We start from the raw sequence: 25,155 nt of genomic DNA on the forward strand, positions 1-25,155 counted from the left end.
AGTTTCTCCCTCACTATTGACAGCTCCTCAGTTTCTCCTTCCCCTCAGGTTAAGAGTCTGGGTGTCATCCTCGACAGCACACTATCATTCAAATCCCATATCAGTAACATTACCCGGTCTGCATACTTCCACTTACGAAACATCAACCGTCTCACTCTAACATTTTAACTGCAAACTGTCCTACATTTCATTTCTTTATTGTTTGCTGTTTTTTATCCATCGCTGTTTTTAAAATGTTGATCGTTGTACAGTGTCTTATAAATAACATTTATTATTATTATTATTATCTTGAGTTTCGTTGATTTTGAGGAGAGGTCGCCCTCTGGTGGTGAAGACTGACATTACAGGGGTCTATCCATCACGTGATTGGCTGTGGTCATATGACCTGCTGTTGCTATTGCTATGTCGGCAGCTGCTCTCACACACTCTTCCTGCTGCTGAGCCAGCTGAACACAACCGACGAGGTGAGTCTCTGAGTTTAAATCTTCTTTGTTTCTAAATCTTCAAAGGCTGTTTCTTTGTTACGTCATTTAAACGTGTTGTTGTGTAGCACTTAGCCTGAGCTAGCCTACTTCCGGGTTATAAAGGTGAACACGAACTATCTTCAGTGAGTTTTAAACTGTGTTAAGAATATTATTATTCTCTTTTAGTCGATTATATGAGCAGTTAGTCAGTGTGGCGGTAAAACAACAGCTTCAACTAACTCTAACCCTGTTCTGTGCGCATGCGCTGTGTCTACCAAAACTCACCCAGTTAACACGGGATTAAACATTAGTTTCCCCAACGAGTAAATTAAACAGATATTATGAACACGCTTTGTATTGTTTCTGAATGTAAACCCCTTTATGCTGAATTCGGCTGACAGAAAATCAATCTCAGTCTTTACTTCCTCTTAGAAATCTTGAGTTTCTGTCTGCTGGTCACTTAAAACCTCAGACTGCTGATGAAGCGTTTTCATCACTAAATCATTTCAAAGAAAACTTCTATTTTCATGACTCAGAACACTGATTCAGTCAGTGATTCTACTTGGTACCAGTCTGATCGCAGTGTTTCCTTCACCTCGTGTTGAAGTTTGCAGGGATTGTTTCTATGTCCTCAGTTCAGATCTTTATTGTCTCTGGAAGGGAAATTTGATTTGCAGCAGAGGACACAAACACAACAAACAGACATAAGACAACACAACCTGATGAGATACAACCAAGAAATATAAAAGTTTCACTCAAATGGTATAAATATAAAGTCCAATAGCTCTGCTTGAAAGTGCAGTCAAGGATTTAAAGAAGATTAAGAGCATGAACTGCACGAGGAACATGTGAACATTTAAATGTGTTTGTCTTAGCCCTGGGCAGCCTGAACCTCCGACCTGAGGGGAGAAGAACAGATTCCTCTAAGAGAGGACGGTCAGAGCTGGACAAGATAGACTTTGCTTTCCTAACAACTTGTCTGTTTTAGGTTTCTGAAAGCTGCTGAGTGCCGATTCTTTTACTGGCTGTATTGACCGTTTGTTTTTTTGAACATTGATCTTTAAGAAGTGGTGGTCGCACCACTCCACAAACTCCTTCACAGCAGGCCCGTGATCGACCTCTCCATCCTGCAGCAGACTGATTAGAACAGTGTCGTCTGCAAACTTCAGGAGAAGCCTGTTGTCATAGGTGCTGCTGCAGTCGTTTGGATATAGAATAAAGGGGACAGGACACACCCCTGGGGTGAGCCTGTGGGTGACAGCCGCTTCTCAGATAGAGCACCCTGACTGCCTGAGGCCTGCAAGTTAGAAAAGTCCAAGACCCGTTTCACCAACCCAGCATCAAGGTTCAAACTGGACAGCAGTTTCTTTGCTGTTGGATTGTATTAAAGGTTGGCCCTGTCCGCCAAACCTCATTTAAAATCCAGTAATTAAACAAACATTTTCTTCCCTGAGTGAACTAAAGCAAGTTAATAATCCAGACTAACACAATTTTTGAATCTTTAACTTGGAGTCACAAATAAACAACTTAATGCCTCACTACTTTTGGTTGCATCGTTTTCTGAATTGTGTTATTTGTGTTTTCTGCTTTTATTGCTGTGTGTGTGTGTGTGTGTGTGTGTGTGTGTGTGTAAAAGTCTCTGTATGAATATATTTTACTGACAAACACAAGATCTTCCACATGACAGAGCTGGTGTCATAAACTTTATCAGCACTTATATAATTAAACTTTGAGTCACATTTCAGTTCTGTTTTTCAGATGCAGGCTATGTTGCTGTGTTACTTCCTGTTCTCACTGCTGGGCAGTGAAGCGGCTCCGGGTGCAGACGAGGTGAAGTACCTGCCCGGTCTGCAGAAACAGCCGAGCTTCAAGCAGTACTCTGGATACCTGAGTGTGGCCAACGGAAAACACCTGCACTACTGGTCAGTACCTGAGACAAATTGACATTTTAAGTGTTTTAGGAATGAATGAAACTCAGGAGTGGCTGCACAAACAGCTCGCAGTAAATATCTATTTACAAAGCAGTGACTTCTGCGTCCTCTTCTCTTCTTTCTTCTTTCTTTTATTCTTTATTTTGAACAATTAAAAATAGATGAAAATGAATAAACAAATGAGAAAAATAAAAACCTGTATAAAATAAAAAAGCCAATTTCAATATAATACACATTTGACTCATTTGAAAAGGGATAGGAAGAAGCCTAGGCTTGTCAAGACCTACCACCATTCTTCACCATTAACAAATGCAAAATCCAATAAAATAAACTAAACGGACAATACAAAAGAAAATACTCCAATTGAGCTATTAAGAAAAACAGAACAGAACGAAGAACAAAATGAACAGGCGCCATTAACATCTGTGAGATTTACATTCTCCTTCCTCATTGCTGTACTTTTCAAATATATATCTTTTGTACATTTTTTAAAATTGCATTATATTCACACTTTGTTTAATCGTTTTGTCAAGACCATTCCACAAAACCACCCCACAAATGGAAATACACATACTTTTTAAATTGGTCAGAGCATAATGCTGTTTCAAGTTTAGTTTCCCTCTAAAGTTATAACCCCCCTCTCTGTCTTTGAACACTTTTTCTATGTTTACAGGTAGCAGTTTATTTTTTGCTTTATACATTATTTGTGCAGTCTTAAATTCTACCAGATCCCCAAACTTTAAGCTGTGTAATTTTAAAAACAGTATATTGGTGTGTTCATAATATCCTACATTGTTTACTTAAGAATGGCTCTTCTTTGTCGTGTGCTTAGTGATTGTAAGGTGGTTCTCATGAGGAAGTATGTAACACCTGTAGCTCGAGCTACGTGTTAGCACGTCTGATCCCTGTGCTGCACCACCTCACCTGTATGTTAATCTGAGAGTCAGATCAGACAAGACGAGCTCACCTGGGATGTTGGCGGAAACACCTGTGCACCTTGGCGTCAGTAACGTGTCATCACGTCACCTGACTTTGTTGTGTTCAGGTTTGTGGAGTCTCAGAAGGAGCCGTCCTCTGATCCCGTGGTTCTGTGGTTAAACGGCGGTCCAGGCTGCAGCTCTCTGGACGGACTGCTGACTGAACACGGACCCTTCCTGGTAGGTAAACCGGTGACTCCGCCCACTTTAGTCAGTCCCCTGCATGTATGTGGTGACACCTGCTGACCTCTGACCTCTGTGGTTTCAGATCCAGGATGACGGCGTGATGCTGCAGTACAACCCGTACTCCTGGAACAAGGTCAGTAATAATCTGAACACGTTTTACCTGCTCGCCGTCAGGTGACTCAGCGGGTGAGGTCACATGTTATCAAAGGTGTAATTCCTCAAAGCTGATTGGTTCTTCATCTCTTCAACAGATTTCCAACGTGTTGTACCTGGAGTCTCCAGCAGGCGTCGGCTTCTCGTACGCTGATGATCAAAACTACGTCACCAACGACACCGAGGTCAGCGACACGCCAGCTCCTGATTGGCTCTCAGGTGTTGACTGTCAGGTGTGTCAAGTGTTTGTTTTTTCTCCTCAGGTGTCCATGAACAACTACCTGGCTCTGAAGGAGTTCTTCCGCTTGTTTCCAGAGTTCAGCAAGAACGAACTTTTCCTGACCGGAGAGAGCTACGGAGGAATCTACATCCCGACGCTCGCCGAGAGAGTGATGGAGGACGAGAGCCTCAACCTGCAGGTACACACTCACACATACACACTCTGAGGTACACACTCACACATACACACTCTGAGGTACACACTCACACATACACACTCTGAGGTACACACTCTGAGGTACACACTCTGAGGTACACACTCACACATACACACTCTGAGGTACACACTCACACATACACACTCTGAGGTACACACTCTGAGGTACACACTCTGAGGTACACACTCACACATACACACTCTGAGGTACACACTCACACATACACACTCTGAGGTACACACTCTGAGGTACACACTCACACATATACACTCTGAGGTACACACTCACACATACACACTCTGAGGTACACACTCACACATACACACTCTGAGGTACACACTCACACATACACACTCTGAGGTACACACTCTGAGGTACACACTCACACATACACACTCTGAGGTACACACTCACACATATACACTCTGAGGTACACACTCACACATACACACTCTGAGGTACACACTCACACATACACACTCTGAGGTACACACTCACACATACACACTCTGAGGTACACACTCTGAGGTACACACTCACACGTACACACTCTGAGGTACACACTCACACGTACACACTCTGAGGTACACACTCACACATACACACTCTGAGGTACACACTCTCACCTGTGTTGCAGGGCGTTGCCGTGGGAAACGGGATGTCGAGTTACGAGATGAACGATAACTCTCTGGTTTACTTTGCGTATTATCACGGGCTGCTGGGGAGTCGACTGTGGAGCGAGCTGCAGACGTTCTGCTGCAAGGGCGGGAAGTGCAACTTCTACGACAACCACAACCACAACTGCTCGCTCAGCGTGAGTCCACACACACACACACACACACACACACACACACACACACACACAGGTAACACACCTGATGTTTTGTTTGCTCTGCAGCTGTCTGAGGTTCAGGACATCGTCTACAGTTCAGGTCTGAACATGTACAACCTGTACGCCCCCTGCCCAGGTGGAGTCCGCCAGAGAGTCAGGTACGATATGACCTTTCACCCCTGACTCGTTAAGGAGGGTTATCGAGGGTTTTTGGTGCCGTTACCTGATTGGTCAGTACCGATAATATCATGTACAAACGAACTAGCTGCAAAGCTGCAGTCTGAATGAAGAATCTTCAGCTCATCAGGCGGTCTAGTTTCCAGTTTGATCCAGCAGAGGACGCTCTCAGTGTAACTTGACCATTGCATGACCTCTTGACCTCAGGAAATGAAAGGAACGTCTGTGTGCTCTGGCAAAAATATAATAAAATAAATCTGTCTTGTCAACAGGCGGTTTGGTTTTAGACTTGTTGTTGTCATGATAATGTTTTGTGTCTGTGCACACGGTGAGGTTTGACTTTCTGCTTTCTTTTTCTTTCAGTATTGAAAAAGGTGAGCTGGTGATCCGAGACCTGGGGAACTCGTTCATCAGTCATCAGTGGACCCAGCTGTGGAACCAGGTGTGTGTACTCACCTGATGTTTAACTATGAGTCCTCTCACCTGAGCGTGGAGCGATGTCATGGTTCTCCTCTGACTCTCTCTCTGTGTGTGTGTGAGCAGAAGTTACGAGGTCTGGCGTCCCTCCACCGGAACGTCCGTCTGGACCCCCCCTGCACCAACTCCACCCCCTCCTCCCTCTACCTGAACAACCCGTTCGTCAGAGGTGCTCTGCACATCAGCCCTAAAGCTCTGGACTGGGTCATCTGCAGGTAACACATGAAGCCTTTCTGTTAAAGTTCAGATTTTAAATAAAGTTTTTAAAAAAATGGACGTGTTGTGTTGCAGCTCTGAGGTGAACCTGAACTATGGCCGTCTCTACATGGACGTCAGGAAACAGTACCTGAAGCTGCTCAGTGCGCTGGTCAGTGAACGCAACACCTGTTTACCTCACTCACATTCTCAACGTTTTTACAAACTCTCCATGTTTACACAAAACCATCTCTGACATCAATCAGAACGCTGCATGGTACCTGAGGTGGGCGTGGCTTGTTTGTCCAGGTGTCTTCCTTGTTGACAGTGTTTTGTTCTCTGTGCAGAAGTATCGTGTCCTGGTGTATAATGGTGACGTGGACATGGCGTGCAACTTCATGGGAGACGAATGGTTCGTTGAGTCTCTGCACCAGCAGGTAAGGTCACCTGAAGGGGCCCCGGTAGTGTAGTGGTTGGTGCATGTGCCCAATGTGCAGTTCTCCGGGCGGGCATCCTGGGTTCAAATCCCATCTCATCCAGATTTTCTCACCCGTGTGATGTCACTCACCTGTGTTACGTCACTCTCCTGTGTGATGTCACTCTCCTGTGTGATGTCACTCTCCTTTGTGATGTCACTGTCCTGTGTGATGTCACTGTCCTGTGTGATGTCACTGTCCTGTGTGATGTCACTCTCCTGTGTGATGTCACTCTCCTGTGTGATGTCACTCTCCTTTGTGATGTCACTCTCCTTTGTGATGTCACTGTCCTGTGTGATGTCACTGTCCTGTGTGATGTCACTGTCCTGTGTGACGTCACTCTCCTTTGTGACGTCACTCTCCTTTGTGACGTCACTCTCCTGTGTGACGTCACTCTCCTGTGTGACGTCACTCTCCTGTGTGATGTCACTCACCTGTGTGATGTCACTCTCAGGTGGAGGTTCAGAGACGTCCGTGGCTCTACGACGACGAGGAGGGTCGGCAGGTCGGAGGCTTCGTCAAAGAGTTCGATAACATCGCCTTCCTCACCATCAAGGTAAGCCCCGCTGTCTTCACCGTCAGCTGATCTTGTGATGTCACCCTTTGGGTTTTTGGGGGGCGGGGCTCTGTAGTAGCTCACCTGACCTCTGTCTTCCTGCAGGGATCTGGTCACATGGTTCCAACGGACAAACCAATCGCTGCATACGCCATGTTCTCCAGATTCATCACCAGACAACCTTACTGACCTCTGACCTCTGACCTGCTGCTTCACCTTCATGCTGCATCCAAATTGTCAAGTACCTACTCAATCTGTCAGTAGGCAGTATCTACTATTCAGGAGGCAGATATTTGTTCCTACTTCTTCTGATTCATTCAGTAAGGAAGTGACGTCATTTATGTTTCCCGAACCGGCCGCATTCACCCGTTTTTTTTTGTTTTTTTTTTGTTTTTTTTTATTCAAGAAGAGTAATGCTCATATACAGTCAGGTAAACAAAAAACAATATCACAATGTAAATCAAGTAAAAGATGAAATAACTATTTCTACTATACATTATTTAGTATACAAATAGGAATATAAAGTAAAATAAACAAATAAAGACACATTTAAATAGTGAAATCATTATTTAAATAGTGACATCATTATTTAAATAGTGAAATCATTATTTAAATAGTGACATCATTATTTAAATAGAGGGAGAAAGGTTTTATAATAATGCAGATATTTGTTATATTGTCTGTTGTTAATTTAAAGTAGTGATTTCAGTCGGGACTTTAACTCTAGATTAAAAATTGATTAAATTAATCCACGCTCGTTTGTTTTGATTTGGAGGCGGACGTGACGTGACGATTTACATTTTAATTTCGCACTGCATTGTGGGTAAAACACAATTCATTTCCTGAAAGCACGCATCCGATCCATACTGCATGAAACCAGGAAGTTAGTATCCATACTGAAATGTTCAGTATACTGAGGAGGACCCAAACAATGACCACTGAATGACCACGAGGGTTCAGTCTACTGAAACTCCTACTGAAAAGTACTGACTACTGAACTATGGATATTCAGAAAGGGCCTTTGATTTGATGGGATTATTTTCTTCACACTGCCAGCCAATCAGCATAGTTCTGCCCTTTTTCTGCCTGGCAACCAGGTTATTGTTGCAAAAAATTAAGTGTCAACCTCAGCCAATCACATTACTCCCACTGGTCTACCTGCTCTAACGGCCGTCATGGCAACATGTGGTTGTCGTAGAAACGTGCACTGCCCTACTCCCGCTACTCTGAATGTGAAACTTTTTTTGGGTGTTTGTTGATTTTTAAAAGGGAAATAAAAGTATTAATCTCAAACTTGATTCTGTTTTTATTTCAACTTCAGCTGCAAATAAAAATGTTTCCTTTAATAACTACTTCCCCATGTTCCTCTAACTCTAACATGTGTCTCTAGTCCGTCTACAAACCCCCCAATGATGAGAAAAGTCCATCCTCTCCGTCTTCTGCCTTCTCCACTTTTCAGAAAATGTGTGCTCAAACAGGCCGTTTGGAGATTTATCCCTTCATGACATCACAAAGGGCAGTAGCCCCTCCCCCAGGTGGGTGACACTCCCACATCTAGGTGTTTGTTCTGCCCTCTGAGTCTGCCTTCTCACCGTAAACAATAGGACATGGAGCGATAAAGCAGAGAGACACCAAGCCCTTCCAGAGAGGGGGCGTGGTCAGACACAGCTCATTTACATATTTAAAGGTACAGACACAGAAACAGCCTGTTCTGAGCAGGGCTGAAATAGAGGGGTTTATAGACATGATCAAATACAGGATCAGAGTGGATTCAGAACAAGAAACTTCACACACATGTTTTGAGGAGATCTGAGACTTATTTACACTGAAGAAGAGGAGGAGGATATGTCACCTTTAAACCTGATTTGATAGTTTTGTTAAATGACTTACCAAACTGATGTCAACACACTGAAGTCGGAAGAACAACATCACACTGCCGACGTGGAAACTGGGACCATCCGAAGACCAACGTGGGAAGATTTCAGCTGCAGCCAGTCCTGAAATTTCCAGGAGTGCGTGTGTGTGTAAACATCGTCGGCCTGTCTCACTCTCTGGGACAGAGTGAGACACTTAAACTGGTTCAGTTTGTTTATTGACAGTAAACTGATTCAGCGTTAGTGTACACATTACACTGATGTGAAGTCTGAGCCTGGCAGTCAAGTTTGGGCAGACGACACATCAGCTCCTCTCTCCTGCTGAGGAACACAGTGTGAAGTTACCCAGCCGTCTCTGAAGGCACCAGCAGCAGGTGAGTTTTTGACTTTCAGAGTGACCTGACTGTTTTCACAGTTCAGTGTGTTAGCATGTGAGCTCACCTGGGGATCAGAGAGAGAACCGAGGACTCACCTGAGCAGGTACGACACCTTCACCTGTGAATTAAACTGAACATGTTTTGTTTTAAAAACTGAGAATAACTAAAGGGAACATTTTAAAATCAAAGAGAGATTAATAATTAACTAAGATTAGATAATTTTTATTTTGTTTGATTTAAATTAAGAGCATGAAATAACATTCATTTTAATAGTTATTGTATTTAACATTATTATTTTTAGCTGTAACTGATGACAGGGTGAGCATGTGTTTCATAGTTATAACCGGAGTCTTACCTGCAGGTCTACCTCTCATATCCTCCATGTGACCTGAGCTCCTTATTATCACTAACTGAGGCTTTAATCATCGTCCTCCATCAAGTTAGACCACTTGTTCCCAACCTGGGGTTCGGGTACCCAAAGGTCTTGTGAGGCTCTCAAAATAAGATCTGCACATATAACTCACATCCAAAGGTCTTTATAAGTACCTGTAGGCTTACTCTTTTGTCAATGTAAACAATTACGTACATTTTTAAGAGCACTGTGTCATTTTTTTCATTCACTTCCTGGGGGGTCGGAAGGGGTCAGGAGGGGGCAGGGTAGGGGTTAGCTTTTCTAAGATACAATTGGCAGGGCTCCAACGTAAAAAAGGTTGGGAACCGTGACGTGCGACGACGATGTGAAAGTGTTCATCCCTCCTGCGTCTGTTAAAGTGTGATCAGAGAAACATGTTAATCAGTTTGTGTGTCAGCTGAGTTCATGTTACTGATTAAAGGTTTCATCACACACTCTTCACTGGGTTTAACGTCCTGTAAGGAGATATTTTTCAACAAGAACAACGAACACTGAATAAATAATAAAAGATCTCCTCATAACAAAGTCAAATATCAGAAGGTGTAACACGTCAGAGTCAATATTAATGATGATTCTGCAGGCTGAATGTCAGAGTCATTAAAGCACGGACTGAGACTTTAAAGGAGCAGTATGTAACTCTGACCCTTAGTGGTTAAAATGGGTACTGCAGTCTAAATTCTAAACATCATAGAGAGCTGTCTCCCCCCCTCCTCTCTAGAGTGGATGCTCACTCAGGTCACCATGTGGTGGACTCTGAAGCTTCAGTGTTTATCCAGCTCTGCATGGGTCTGTAAACCTTTCTGTGTTCTAACCTCTCTCCATTTTTCAAAAGCATCTCCAATATTGATCCTAGTTTGAGCACGTTTCTGCTCGTGGAGCTTATTAGAAACATGCAGAGGCTTTTTAGGTCGGGTACAATCACTTCTATCTGAACCACTTCTCTTGACCGCTTCCATCACTGCAACACCTGTTGACCTGATAACTGCTCTCATATCTGACAAACCGAGGGGCGTCCAAAACGGCCGTGTGGGGGGGGGTCACCTTAAAACCGTCTACCTTCTCTGGTCCAAACAAATCCAGAATCTACCAAGACGACAAAATAACGAAACAAGAAAAAGGTCACATGAATTAAACTCTCTCTCTCTCAGGTGAGCAGCTGTGATTGGAGAGTCATGGACCAATCACCGTCCAGTGGACGGGGCGATGTGAGCGTGCTCAGTTGTTTCCCGTCTAATGTGGGCAAGGATGTTGCTGTAGCTGTGGTTAAGCCCCTTCACCTTGGCCTTGGAAACCCTGACAGTCGCAGCCTGCTTCACACAGACAGACAGGTGTGTGTGTTGCCTCCATGGAAACTGTACACAAACACTGAAGTGTTGATGTGTAATCTGCATTCAGAGTTTACTCAACATGTCGAGTCTAAAAATGATTCACTCTGTCGGTTCAATGAGTTCTTTATTTATAACGCTGTTGGTTGACAAAGTAACAAAAACACAGATCATCCGTTTAAACTTCCTCTGACAACAATCCTTCAAGTTAACTCCTGAGGCGTTTCTATAAACCGGATCTATAAACAAGTCTGAAATGAAAACGTCTCTACAGCAGCTTGATGGCGACGCTCTGATTGGTCAATGTTAAACCTGTGTGTGTGTTTTCAGGTGAAGTGGACGATGGAGGTGTTGTGTTACGGTTTGGCTCTACCGTTGGACGGAGACACGGTCAAACACTGTGTGGACGTCTACACCGATTGGCTGACGGCGCTGGTTTCCCCGAGAGACTCCATCCCTCCTCCAATCAGCCGAGAGCCCAACCTGTACGTCCAGAAGATCCTCAGACACCTGTACAGCCTGTTCCTGCCCAGGTACACCACCACACCTGGACCCCTGACTTACTGTACCATATAAACGTTTATAAATCCCTCCCCCTCCTCCCTCCAGGTCGGACCAGGTGAGCCCGGTCTACCTGTCTCTCTGTCAGCAGGTGTTGTGTGCAGTTCAGTCATTGGCCAGAGAGAGCGCTGTGATGAGCAGAGACACCTGGGAGACGGTGCTGAACTTCCTGCTCCGCGTCAACCACACCATGCTGGCTCCGCCCACCACTGCAAGTACGTCTTCAGTCCTGCCCCTCTGACCCATCTGTCCTCACCTGTCTGTCTCTCTCTCTGCAGGTGAACAGCTGTGTGACCTGTCTGTCTCTCTCTCTGCAGGTGAACAGCTGTCTGACCTGTCTGTCTCTCTCTCTGCAGGTGAACAGCTGTCTGACCTGTCTGTCTCTCTCTCTCTACAGGTGAACAGTTGTGTGACCTGTCTGTCTCTCTCTCTGCAGGTGAACAGCTGTGTGACCTGTCTCTCTCTCTCTCTCTACAGGTGAACAGTTGTGTGACCTGTCTGTCTCTCTCTCTGCAGGTGAACAGCTGTCTGACCTGTCTGTCTCTCTCTCTGCAGGTGAACAGCTGTCTGACCTGTCTGTCTCTCTCTCTCTGCAGGTGAACAGCTGTGTGACCTGTCTGTCTCTCTCTATGTCCTGTCTCTCTCTCTGCAGGTGAACAGCTGTGTGACCTGTCTCTCTCTCTCTCTCTACAGGTGAACAGTTGTGTGACCTGTCTGTCTCTCTCTCTGCAGGTGAACAGCTGTCTGACCTGTCTGTCTCTCTCTCTGCAGGTGAACAGCTGTCTGACCTGTCTGTCTCTCTCTCTCTACAGGTGAACAGTTGTGTGACCTGTCTGTCTCTCTCTCTGCAGGTGAACAGCTGTCTGACCTGTCTGTCTCTCTCTCTGCAGGTGAACAGCTGTGTGACCTGTCTGTCTCTCTCTCTGCAGGTGAACAGCTGTCTGACCTGTCTGTCTCTCTCTCTCTACAGGTGAACAGTTGTGTGACCTGTCTGTCTCTCTCTCTGCAGGTGAACAGCTGTCTGACCTGTCTGTCTCTCTCTCTGCAGGTGAACAGCTGTGTGACCTGTCTCTCTCTCTCTCTCTGCAGGTGAACAGCTATGTGACCTGTCTGTCTCTCTCTATGTCCTGTCTCTCTCTCTGCAGGTGAACAGCTGTGTGACCTGTCTGTCTCTCTCTTTGGCCTGTCTCTCTCTCTGCAGGTGAACAGCTATGTGACCTGTCTGTCTCTCTCTTTGGCCTGTCTCTCTCTCTCTGCAGGTGAACAGCTGTCTGAGCTGTCGATGGCGGTGCTGTTTGAGGTGTGGTTGCTGTCTTGCTCTCGGTGTTTCCCGTCTCGCTCTCTGTGGCAGACAGGCAGACAGATGTTGAGCAGCTGGAGACATCAGCCAGCTGTGGTGGAGCAGTGGAGCCGGGTTAGCTCCGCCCTCACCTCCAGGTGAGCAGGTAGACAGGGAAACTCTTCATCCTGTAGCTCCCTGATTAATCCTTTCACTGTGTGTTTGTTCAGGTGTGTCAATCTGTGTGTGTGTGTGTGTGTGTGTGTGTGTGTGTGTGTGTGTGTGTGTGTGTGTGTGTGTGTGTGTGTGTGTGTGTGTGTGTGTGTGTGTGCGCTCTCAGGTTGTTGCTGCTCACCTTCAGTCCGTCCTTCCCTCCGTTTAAAGTCCCCGATGAAGACGCCGCTCTGATCCCTGCAGACATGGACGATGAACGAGTGTCTCACACCTGGTTCAGGTTCTTACACCTGCTCAGGTAACACACGAGTCACGACCTTCTGATGAGTGAATCACTGAAAGTTGGTTTGATTCTGTGTATTTGTAACAAAAAACAGTATAAAACCCTTTAACTGTCAGTTTATGATTTAATAACCTTCTTATCTCCTGAGGAGAGACGTGATGAAAGCAACAGAGTCCGCTATACCACGCTGTAAGGAGAATATTTTTCTTGATATAGAAACATTCAGCTGTTTGTGTTCACACATGTAGCAACCTCCGGTGTTGAAACATGAAGCCGATGCTAAAGTGTAAACTTCAGTTCCTCAAGTGTCCACTAGAGGCTGGCTGCAGAAGCACAGGAAGTCACATACACACCCATTCTAAAAAGCCTGTTTTTACAGCAGAGATGAACATGTTTACAGCCTGGTTCAAAAAACCAAATAGGTGTGATTAGCTCATGTCTGGATGGACACACACTGTACGGGGGGTGAATGTTTTGATGACTCATCAGTTTTGATTTGATGAAGGATAAGAGTTATTCACAATAAGGCGTGTAGCTGACCTGATTGACAGGTGGGCGCGGTGTAACGGTTTGTCAGGAGGTTTAAAACCCCCCTCAGCTCCAGCTCTCAGCCTGTCGTTAGGTTGACTGAAAGTTAGACTGAGACAGCATTTCCAGCATGAAGACCGCCATCGATGGGACTCCAGCGCCCCCTGCAGGAACAGACGGGGGATGTCACTCAGGCTACAAATATTCATATTGTGCTGATGATGTTAAAGTTGTTGGTTTTGAATCTAACCATTAAATGACCTTCGGTGTATTTGATTAACATGCAGGACGACCTCATAATGATGTCATGACCTCTTGTTTCAGTAACCCGGTGGACATCAGTCGTCAGGGGCTCGTTGGATCGTCTCCTCCTTCTGTGGAGGAGACGATCAGAGGAGACGGTCATCTGCCTCACATCTTCTTCAGAGCCATGAGAGGAGTCAGCACACTGGTCGACGCCTTCCTGGGTACATTAACCTCTGACCACACCTGACCTCTGACCCCTGTTAGCGCCTCAGAAATATCTCTGTAAACCACCTGTGACAGTCCGGCTGCTTCATTCTGATGAGAGGAAAGAATTAAGAGAAAATATGACTTTCTTAACATTTATTTAACCAGGAAAGAACGTGAAGTTGAAGAATCTCTTTACAAGAGTGTCCTGGTCGAGACACAGAGACGTTACAGACATAAAACACAAATCATAACAAATCCTGTTCACAGAGCAGCAACACATTAGACAAATCATCTTCTTCAAACCCTTCACTTTTAGAAAGACTTGAAGAGACCAGCTCCCCCAGAGCTGCAGGAGCTGCTTACCTGAGACATTTTGAAACACACTAAAAAAGCATTAAAGCCTTAAACACAGATGTGAGCAAGTTATGAACTTTATTTGCCCGTGACTTTTCCTGTGATTGATCAATAATCAGATAATGGGATGCTCATGTCTGAATATTAAACTAACTTTTGAGTGGTCGTTTTGAGATGTAACAGGTGACTCTGTTTCTACAGGTGACTCTGTTTCTGCAGGTGTAGCAGTGGTCAACAAAGAGCCAACAGAGCAACTCCTGTCACATACTGGTACACACACACACAACACAGTGTGTATGTGATGTGTGTATACCAGTGTGCATGTGATGTGTGTATACCAGTGTGCATGTGATGTGTGTATACCAGTGTGTGTGATGTGTGTATACCAGTGTGCATGTGATGTGTGTATACCAGTGTGCATGTGATGTGTGTATACCAGTGTGCATGTGATGTGTGTATACCAGTGTGCATGTGATGTGTGTATACCAGTGTGTGTGATGTGTGTATACCAGTGTGCATGTGATGTGTGTATACCAGTGTGCATGTGATGTGTGTATACCAGTGTGCATGTGATGTGTGTATACCAGTGTGCATGTGATGTGTGTATACCAGTGTGTGTGATGTGTGTATACCAGTGTGCATGTGATGTGCGTATACCAGTGTGCATGTGATGTGCGTATACCAGTGTGCGTGTGATGTGCGTATACCAGTGTGCGTGTGATGTGCGTATACCAGTGTGCGTGTGATGTGCGTATACCAGTGTGCGTGTGATGTGCGTATACCGGTGTGCGTGTGATGTGCGTATACCGGTGTGCGTGTGATGTGCGTATACCGGTGTGCGTGTGATGTGTGTATACCGGTGTGCGTGTGATGTGTGTATACCGGTGTGCGTGTGATGTGTGTATACCGGTGTGCGTGTGATGTGTGTATACCGGTGTGCGTGTGATGTGTGTATACCGGTGTGCGTGTGATGTGTGTATACCGGTGTGCGTGTGATGTGTGTATACCGGTGTGCGTGTGATGTGTAGTTATGGAATGTTTTACATCAATTTAAAGCTATTAAACAGTTTCATATGTTGTTAACGCTGGCCCTCATGTCGCTGTCAAAGGTGGCTGTAGTCTTGTTTTTTATTTTATTGTGTTGCAGAGCAGTTATTGTTGATGTCGCTGTTTTTCTCCAGGACTGACATCGAGGACCAATCTCAGAGACCGGCTGCCTTCAATCGGTAAACCAATTCAAGGTTAATGAAGGTGTTTAATCAAAACAGAGACGCTTTTGAGTACTCTGTCCACAGCATGCTAACAGGAGTCCAGTCTGATCTCTTTTTGACCACAAGGACAAAAATGTCTCCTCTGAAAAGTGTCAGATTTATTCCTTGAGTGGGTTAAAAAGTAGACCCTCAGTCTGACCTTCTAACAGTTGGTTTACCTTTCACTTCATCTCCTCTCAGGTGTTACTGTGACCAAGAGCCCATTCAGAGATCGCATCCCTAACTATGGTAAGCCCTGCCCACCTCCCTTCCTACATCTCTGATTGGATAAGTGGTTTTGATGTTCCATAAAAGGACCTTGATGTTCTCCCACAGGTCTCTCACGGCCTCGCTCTGGAAGTGCCCCGCCTACTCCAGTGAACATACTGAGCCTGCCGAGTGCCCCTCCCTCCACCAGCTCCCCCCCTCCACACATCAGACGACTGAAAGCTGGAAATGTTTCCAAGGCAACCAGCAAACCTCTTATGGTATGATGTATGATATCGAGTGTACCTGCCCAGGTGTTTGTATATTTACCTTCAAAGGTGAAATGTCTCTTAACCTACACAGGTATATCACTCTTTATCTGTCCCAGCAAGTGTTACTTTCATGTACATGTACAGTTCTCTGTACGTGTCATGCTCTTTACCTGCACAGGTACATTTGTCATTACCCTCTATGGGAGGTACCTGTACATGTATCTTTAACTTTAAAAAGGTAAATTTCTCTTTGCCTGTATAGGTAAATTAATCTTGACCTGTCCCAGTACACATCATGGTACTATTCAGGTGTTTTTTTTGTCTTGGTATGTTTCATGTGATGATTTATTCTTATTCTCTGTTCTCTCAGACTTCCTCCTCCCCCCACCCCTGGAAGACTTCCACCTGTCCCTCCCCCTACTGTCCCCCTCTTTACTCCTTCCCCCGCCCCTCCCCTTCCCCCCTCAGGTGTAACGTGGACTCCCTTCTTCACCTGTTTGGCCGCTGGCTGTTTGATGCTGCTTTGGTCGGCAGAGACCCAGGTCTGCCCTGTCAGTACTCGATACAATACAACAGAACTACAAACAGTACCACATGTAGAACTACAAACAGTATCACGCAGAACTACAAACAGTATCACGCAGAACTACAAACAGTACCACACACAGAACTACAAACAGTACCACACCCACAGAAGTACAAATAGAAATACAAATACAACTACAAACAGTACCAGACATAGAACTACAAACAGTACCACACACAGAACTACAAACAGTAACACACCCACAGAAGTACAAATAGAAATACAAATACAACTACAAACAGTACCACACACAGAACTACAAACAGAACTGCGTACAGTAATACTGATATTACAAAGTACAAACTACAACAATTAAGACATTCTGTACAGGTGGTTCAGTCTTCACACTGTATAATTATTTATCTTAACTCTCTTTGAATCTTCTCTAGCTGATCACTGTGATGTCACTGTGATGTCAGAGAGGTGGGCCGCTGGTCGAGCCGAGGCCTGCGGGACACTCTGCAGGATCTTCACCTCTAAGAAAACTGCAGAAGACATTCTGTCGGTCTACCTGTCCAGGTACTTTTCACTTTGCCTGTCAGTGTACAAGTCTCTTCTCTTCTCTGTCCAGGTAATCCAGATACCTGTGTGTCTACACTTCTCTCTACTTCACTAGATACCTGTCTATCGACCTGTCCAGGTAAACATTTCTTTACCTGTCCAGGTGAACATTTCTTTACCTGTCCAGGTACTTTTCACTTTGCCTGTCCATATACAAGTCTCTTCACCTGTCCAGGTAACAATACAGGTACCTGTGTGTCTACACGTCTCTCTACTTCACCAGGTACCTGTCTATCTACCTGTCCAGGTAAACATTTCTTTACCTGTCCAGGTAAACATTTCTTTACCTGTCCAGGTAAACATTTCTTTACCTGTCCAGGTAAACATTTCTTTACCTGTCCAGGTAAACATTTCTTTACCTGTCCAGGTAAACATTTCTTTATCTTTCAAGGTGTTTGTCTGGCTAATATATCAAAGTAGATATCTCTCTACCTGTAAAACTCAGCTCTTTAGGTGTCCAGATCATGTCTGTCAGTATGTGTCTATGTACATGTATCTGTCCACCTGTCCAGGTACAGTCCTCTTGGTGTCTCCCAGCTGGTGGGCGGAGTTAGCTCACCTGAGGACAATCAGCTTCTTAGTTTGTCTGTTTGATTTGTCTTTAGATTAGTAAAAGTTTAATTCAGTCTTAAAGCATGTGTTTTCTTGCTCCTCTGTTCCACCTTCAGGTTTTACCTGGTACTCCTGCAGGGTCTCCAGGTGTCAGAGGGGGCGTGTCCTCCTGTTCTTGCCTCCATCCTGCTAAATTCCACCTGTATGTTCTGCTGTGACCTGAGAGGAGTGAACCTGCTGCTGCCCTCCTTCATCTCAGCGCTGGAACATGTGCTGCTCGACAGGTAGAGAGGGGGGGGGAGGGTGTCACATCTGAAGTCTTGAAAGAGTCAGGTGTGTTTATGACCTGTGGGTTACAGCCACCTGCAGGTACAGAAGGGTGTGACTACAGGTATTTGTCTCTCTCTCTGTCTGTGTCTCTTTACCAGAGAGCTGCTGAGGTTTAAGGGTTTCGTGAGTCCAGTGGACTTGAGGCGAGCTTCAATCCTCACCCTGCTGTCCCTGCTGCCCCTCCCTCTGCAGTTTCCCTCTGTCCAATCAGAAGTGAGCGCCAACATCTAGCACCAACACACCTGTGCACACCTGACCTGGACTTAGGGATGGGCATCATTAAAATTGTGTTAATTTCAGATTCCAATTCATATCCTGCTCATCAGATCCCTTCTTTAGATTTCATAGTATTATAATAAAGGGGTTACATGTTTAGATAGTTCTTCTATTATCCTCCACACACACGCTGACGTTCAGCCGTGTGTTTGTGTGTTCAGGTGTTATTGGACGGGAGGCTCAGTGGTGACGATGTCCCAGCAGGTAGCTTCCTGTCTCTGAAGCCCCGCCTCATCAGTGTTCTGATGGGAGCTCTGCAGACGGAGACCGACACCCTCAACACACAGATCATCCTCTGTGAGTCTCTGTGAGCTTATTAGAAACATGCAGAGGCTTTTTAGGTCGGGTACAATCACTTCTATCTGAACCACTTCTCTTGACCGCTTCCATCACTGCAACACCTGTTGACCTGATAACTGCTCTCATATCTGACAAACCGAGGGGCGTCCAAAACGGCCGTGTGGGGGCGTGTCTTAAAAGCGCCTACCTTCTCTGGTCCAAACAAATCCAGAGCATTCAGGAGCAGAATCTAAAGTTAGAAGGAGGACATACTGGCTGCTGCATTGTTGTCAGAGAAGCCAGCACTTCAACATAGCATGTTTCCTTAATGATCAGAGAGTAAGATACCTTTATCATCTCACTCTCTACACAGCTCACTGATTGGACCTTTAAGAGTGTTTAATCAAGTAGCATTATATAATTTATTGTTTTTAAAGTATAGACTGCACATTTACAGAATCAGAGTTCAGACATAGTTTGAATAATTCCTGTTTAATGATATTTTCTGTAGTTGCCATGTTGAACCTGGTTCAGGACTTGGTTCTGTTAGAGGCAGCGGGACAAACACAACAGGTGAGCTCACTGACTTAAAACTGAAATCTACTGAATTATGTACAAAGTCTAACATCACAACATGTTAAGTCATAGAAATATAAACCAGTAAGTACCAAGATCCTTCCTTTAAATTAACTATGAGTATAAATGCTGTCGGTTTACTTTAGCCTTCTCCATACTCTATACAAATAAACATTAAATAATTAAATAAATCAGTCAAACTAACATGTTGTGTCTACTTTTGTTTACAGAAAGCTGCGTCTCCGCGCGGAGCAACCAGCCCGAACAAACGGAGCAGAGGACACGGTACTTAGTCATGATCATTTGATAATTGAATTCTATCTTGTAAAGTTTTTATAAAAACAGTGAACAACGTATGTGTATATCTGTGTTGCCATGGTAACAAGCTGTCCATTCAGACTCAGCGGGGATCCTCTGGGTTCAGTTTGTCCGCCTGCTGACTCAGCGTCTGTCGGCTCAGTGGAGGAATGACTCGGCCCTCTGTTTGTCTGTTCTGGAAGTACTGGGAGGACTGGCCAAGGTGCACACACACACACACACACACACACACACACACACACACACACACACACACACACACACACACACACACACCTGTTCCTGTCTGTGACCCCTCCTGTCGGCCTGCAGGTGGAGGTGAGTGTGGAGGAGAACGAGCGGAGGCGAGCGCTCTCTTTGATCTGCAGTTACATCGTGTTTCAGTGCAGTCGTCCTCCTCCGCTCCACTCCAGAGATCTGCACTCCGTCATCGTCGCTGCCTTCTACTGTTTGAACGTCTGGTTAACACAACACCCAACAATGCTCCTCCACCAGGTAACCATGCCTTATGACAAAATCAGTTTCCTGTACATATTAAAGAAAGGATCTGTCATTTTGTCTTCCATCGCTTTAGCCTCTGAGCTGTCTCTTGAACACTTTTCAAAAGCCTGTGGAGCCGGCGCTACATACTCTCCTTTGACCTGGTGCTCATGCTTACTGCTGACTTTAATAGGTCTCATATTTGTGTGTTTTCAGGAGAGTCTGTCAGAGGTCCTGGAGATCGTGGAGTTGGGGATTTCAGGCAGTAAGTCCAGACAGGATCAGGAGGTGAGGAGTAAAGAGGAAAAGGATCTGAACCCAGCTTCTCTGAGGGTGAAGGAGGCGGCTGAGGCCACGCTGAGCTGGTGAGCAAAACAAACACACACCTGTGAAGGTGATGTCACTGAGACTCCATGTTCATGCAGTCGGTGTTAGACTCATGCAGTCAGGGTGTCTGTTGGGTTTAACAGAACTCTTTGTTTCTCAGTGTTATGCAGGTTTCAGGAGCCTTCCCGTTCCATGGGACCCTGGCAGATGAGGACGTTTTGATTGGCTGCTCCACTTCGAGTGACAGCAGCTTGAAGAAGTTCAGATATTTTGTGGTGGACGGCTCGGTGATCCTCGCCATGCTGGAACAACCACAGGAACCTGAACCAGGTTAGTCCCAACCTTAGTCTCAGTGATGTCACCCCTTGGTTTCTGAAGGAGCGGTTTGAAGCCCAACAATGACGGTCGCCATATTGGAAATGCTGACTCTACCTAACACTCGACCGTGCGAGGTTGGCGCATTTATCCTGAATAGAAACAGAAACCCAGACCTCAACCCCGAGCTGAAACCCGAAAAACCTTTAGAATCTCCCTCAGAAAAATTAAGAATAATCCTCAAATGTTTTAAAAACATGCTGAAGAGGCCGATGTAGCTGCTCAGTTTTTATTAAAGTTAATTCTTCATGCCTGACATCCTATTGGGTGTGTGCAGAGCCGAGACCGTCACTCACAGTCCTGATCAGAGGACCATCAGGAAGTCACACCTGGACTCTACAGCACCACCTGCAGCCCAGAGAAGGAAGAACGACGACCACTCAGGTGACACAGCTCAATGATCTTAAACTACACATAATGTAAATCAATCACATCAATGAGTATTAAAATGAAATCCATGATCATCCCGCTGGTAGACTTGAGGACTTCAAAGCTGTGATTTTTCCTCTTCTGTCTGAAAATCCACAGCAGCAAACATTGTTCCCTGAGCACAGCGGTGCAGCCCAGGTGGATGCTGGGATACAGCATGGTGTCAAACATCAGCTGTTGTCTGAATCCATGGATCGAGTTTTCACAGTCAAAGCGGACCTGAGCATTCCAGATCTGCACGAGACCATTTCAAAGGAGGTAAGAACCCCTCGTGATGAGCCATAACAATGATCTGATTTTAATTAACCGATATGAATCATGAAACAGTGACACAACAGTTCCTAGTGCATCCCTAAAGGAGGTGTGTTATGAGTGATCCGGACTCAGAAGAACATCTGGTCCGCACCAGTTTCAAATAATCACATTCCCTTTCCAGCGAGATTCTGTGGTTTGTAAATTTGTCTCGAGGTTTATAAAAGTGTTCACACTTCCTAATTTAGATTTTCACTTCCCAGCCATCGTAGTAAACAGGACGAGCTGACCTGCACTTCCTGATACACTTAATACTGAAACAATACGACTTCATAAATAAAGAACTGTCCCTTTAAAGACAGACGGGTGTTCTTTGCTCCGTGTCGATGTTTTGATTATTGTTTTAATATTATAATAATGTTTGAATGATTTGTGTTTTTAGTGAGTGTGTTCAGGTGTCTGTCAGGTTGTAACTCCGCCCCCTCTGTCAGGTTGTAACTCCACCCCCTCTGTCAGGTTGTAACTCCGCCCCCTCTGTCAGGTTGTAACTCCACCCCCTCTGTCAGATGCAGAAGCAGCTGGAGTCAGTGCGAGCAGCTTTCAAAAGGTGCAGACAGGTTGAGGCCTGGCCGCAGGTGAGCGAGAAGCCGGTTGACATGACGACCTGCAGGATGCCGCCACCTGTCACCAAGTTTCAGACGGCGAGAGTCTTCCTGTCCCACCTCGGCCTGCTGACACCTGAAACCCTGAAGGTACCAAAGACAGGAAGTGAATTTATTTATTGATTCATGTTTTCTTTGATGCTGTCTCGCCTGTCCTCCTCTCACCTGTGTCTCTTCAGGATTCAGGTACCAGCGGTGTCCTACCTGAGCTGGTGTCTCTGGACTCGTCTCTTCCAGGTTTCTCTGAGGATCTGAGACGATTGGACCAGCTGCCGTCCAGAAACTGTGACTCCGCCTTCGTCTTCTACGTGAGAGCGGGACAGAGGACGGCTGCTGAGGTCATACTCACCTGTCTGTCTCACCCGTCTGTCTCACCTGTCTGTCTGTCTGTCAGCTGAGAAGGGCAAACTCACCTGTCTCTCTCGCCTCTCTCTATAGATCCTGAACAACGTGGAGTCCAGCAGCAGCGTCTCGTCTCACTTCCTGGAGTTCCTGTCGTCTCTGGGTTGGCCAGTGGAGGCAGGGCGTCGACAGGTGTTCAAAGTAAACAGAGCAGGTAAGGGCTCTGATTGGTCCTTAACAGTTACGTGAGGTCGCTCTGTTCTGGAGCTGATTTGTGTTTTTCTGTTTCCCAGGATTCCCTGCTGTGCTCGCTGACAGTGGAGGAAGCGTTTTTAACGGAGAGAAGTTTGTTATGATGTACGTCGACGCGCTGACAGAAATCACCTTCATCGTCCCGTCATCATCATCACACGGTCAGTCTGATCATCTCAACACTGACATCACTTAAGTCATGATGTCACTAGAGTCATGACAAGACAGACTTGACCGGTAATAGACAGTTGTGACCATATAAGGACAGGTGTGACCATATAAGGACAGGTGTACCCATATAAGGACAGGTGTACCCATATAAGGACAGGTGTGACCATATAAGGACATGTGTACCCATATAAGGACAGGTGGGACCATATAAGGACAGGTGTACCCATATAAGGACAGGTGTGACCATATAAGGACAGGTGTGACCATATAAGCAGGTGTGACCATATAAGGACAGGTGTACCCATATAAGGACAGGTGGGACCATATAAGGACAGGCGTACCCATATAAGCAGGTGTGACCATATAAGGACATGTGTACCCATATAAGGACAGGTGAGACCATATAAGGACAGGTGTGACCATATAAGGACAGGTGTGACCATATAAGCAGGTGTGACCATATAAGGACAGGTGTACCCATATAAGGACAGGTGGGACCATATAAGGACAGGCGTACCCATATAAGCAGGTGTGACCATATAAGGACATGTGTACCCATATAAGGACAGGTGAGACCATATAAGGACAGGTGTGACCATATAAGGACAGGTGTGACCATATAAGCAGGTGTGACCATATAAGGACAGGTGGGACTGTATATTTTACTCTATAAGGTAAAATATATTACTGTTATTTTTCTTTGAAGTGATTGGTCGGTCAAAGAGTCCAGGCGCTGCAGAGCCAACGACTGAGAGCCACTTAAAGCTGCAGAGTCCTTTTGTGCTGAATAAAGACTCCGCCCCCAAACCAGCAGTAAGAGCTTTTAAATTAAAGATTATTATTTAAGTAATAAAATCAATCTGTCTGTTTTTATGTCTCTGTCTCTGACATGTCTGTCTCTGCAGAGTTCTCCGGTGGACAAAGTGAAGTCTTTCCGTTTTGTCTCATCGTTTGTCGACTCTGATTCTAAAATCGGTATCGTGTGGATGGAACGCTTTGAAGACATCGGTAACTAATGGTTCACAAAAGGTTTATTGTATGGGGCGCTGGTAGACTAGAGGTTCTGTAAGTGTGTGCATTATTCTCCAAATGGGGCTGAATATACATCTTATTCTCGTGTCTTTGTGTTTCAGAGAGTTTCCCTTCGTCTGATCTGCTGTCAGAGACGAAGACGGAAACAGTGACGAGGTAAACATCAACAGTGAGCACGTTTACAAAAACACCTTTAATCTCGTTAATAATTCATCGTCCTGTTCATCCGTCCGTCAGTTTGTCAAACACTCAACTCATCTTCATCCATCCTCTGAAATCTGGACTCTACCGGATCTGTTTCCATGGAAATGCCAACAGCAAGTTGAGTCTGGTCATCCCGTTGGTGAACGGGAGCGTGGTCAGCAAGCGGTCTCTGGGTACGTCTGCCTGTCTCACTGCCCACTTCCTGTCTGTCTGATCCTCTTACAGTTTCACCTTAATGGTCCCTAAGAGCCCTCTGAATGTGAACGATGATATATATGATTAAACTCATCTTACCTGTTGCATCATGGGGGAACGGAGGTTAGAAAAACATGGTCCATCCTAAATTTAAAGCGTGATAACTTAAACACTCCCCCTGACTAATACAAGGAACAAAAACACACTTTTTTATTCTAATTCATGGAGGAGACACACCAGCTCCACGCCCTGAGACGCCCCTAATCCTTCTCTCCTTGTCTCCAGGTTTCCTCGTCAGAGAGACAGTGATCAACTGTTGCCATCGGCGACGCTTGGAGACCGACTCCGCCCCTCCTCCGCGACTCCGAAGGAAGCAGATGATCAGTGACATCATCCTTCGTTACCACAGACGCTGCTCTGAACCCGCCTTCTACTCGGCGCTGTTCCAGGACCCCTGACCACCCTGACCCCGACTTCTACCCCACTGTACACTGCAACTATCTGTTACCATGGCAACAGGACGTTTGATTTACTGGTGATAACAGAAAACTGTGTAGTTTCGGAAATTTGTTGCATAAAAAATCGTAACTGTAACTTAAGTTTTGATGATGATGTCACCTGAGTCATGATCTCACCTGTGTATATAATAAACAAAATGTGTGTGTTGAATCCTCTGTTGGCCTGATATTATTCATCACAAACCAACAAACAAGAAGATAAATCATTCATATATCAAAGAACCAATC

General features: G+C 45.4%; 2 protein-coding genes across 4 annotated transcripts; both read left to right on the plus strand.

The window, feature by feature from the left end:
• Positions 1–341: 341 nt before the first annotated feature.
• On the plus strand, positions 342–8,154 carry ctsa (cathepsin A). Its single transcript, XM_020626066.3, has 14 exons — positions 342–464; positions 2,223–2,386; positions 3,441–3,552; positions 3,641–3,691; positions 3,810–3,896; positions 3,975–4,130; positions 4,786–4,962; positions 5,047–5,138; positions 5,521–5,599; positions 5,701–5,849; positions 5,926–6,001; positions 6,177–6,266; positions 6,760–6,861; positions 6,967–8,154. Exons 1-14 carry the CDS (start codon positions 381–383, stop codon positions 7,048–7,050), a joined length of 1,503 nt encoding a protein of 500 aa, XP_020481722.2. The 5' UTR covers positions 342–380; the 3' UTR covers positions 7,051–8,154.
• An 843-nt stretch (positions 8,155–8,997) lies between these two features.
• On the plus strand, positions 8,998–25,078 carry ralgapb (Ral GTPase activating protein non-catalytic subunit beta). Of its 3 annotated transcripts, none has more exons than XM_065955478.1 (33): positions 8,998–9,109; positions 10,673–10,852; positions 11,180–11,382; positions 11,459–11,625; positions 12,670–12,847; positions 13,030–13,161; positions 13,999–14,141; positions 14,683–14,751; positions 15,663–15,707; positions 15,933–15,980; positions 16,068–16,219; positions 16,581–16,761; positions 17,186–17,315; positions 18,026–18,193; positions 18,338–18,452; positions 18,677–18,812; positions 19,306–19,367; positions 19,601–19,655; positions 19,757–19,890; positions 20,001–20,183; positions 20,385–20,533; positions 20,656–20,825; positions 21,148–21,254; positions 21,399–21,557; positions 22,118–22,303; positions 22,393–22,551; positions 22,652–22,769; positions 22,849–22,968; positions 23,685–23,791; positions 23,884–23,986; positions 24,112–24,166; positions 24,248–24,387; positions 24,695–25,078. In XM_065955478.1, exons 2-33 carry the CDS (start codon positions 10,697–10,699, stop codon positions 24,865–24,867), a joined length of 4,203 nt encoding a protein of 1,400 aa, XP_065811550.1. In that variant the 5' UTR covers positions 8,998–9,109; positions 10,673–10,696; the 3' UTR covers positions 24,868–25,078. The 3 variants fall into 3 exon arrangements, with proteins under 3 accessions (XP_065811550.1, XP_065811552.1, XP_065811551.1); XM_065955480.1 differs by having other exon boundaries at positions 16,581–16,752; XM_065955479.1 differs by lacking the exon at positions 24,248–24,387.
• The last annotated feature ends 77 nt before the right edge of the window (positions 25,079–25,155 follow it).

The sequence above is a fragment of the Labrus bergylta genome, chromosome 5, assembly GCF_963930695.1.
Source record: "Labrus bergylta chromosome 5, fLabBer1.1, whole genome shotgun sequence".
Classification (NCBI taxonomy): domain Eukaryota; kingdom Metazoa; phylum Chordata; class Actinopteri; order Labriformes; family Labridae; genus Labrus; species Labrus bergylta.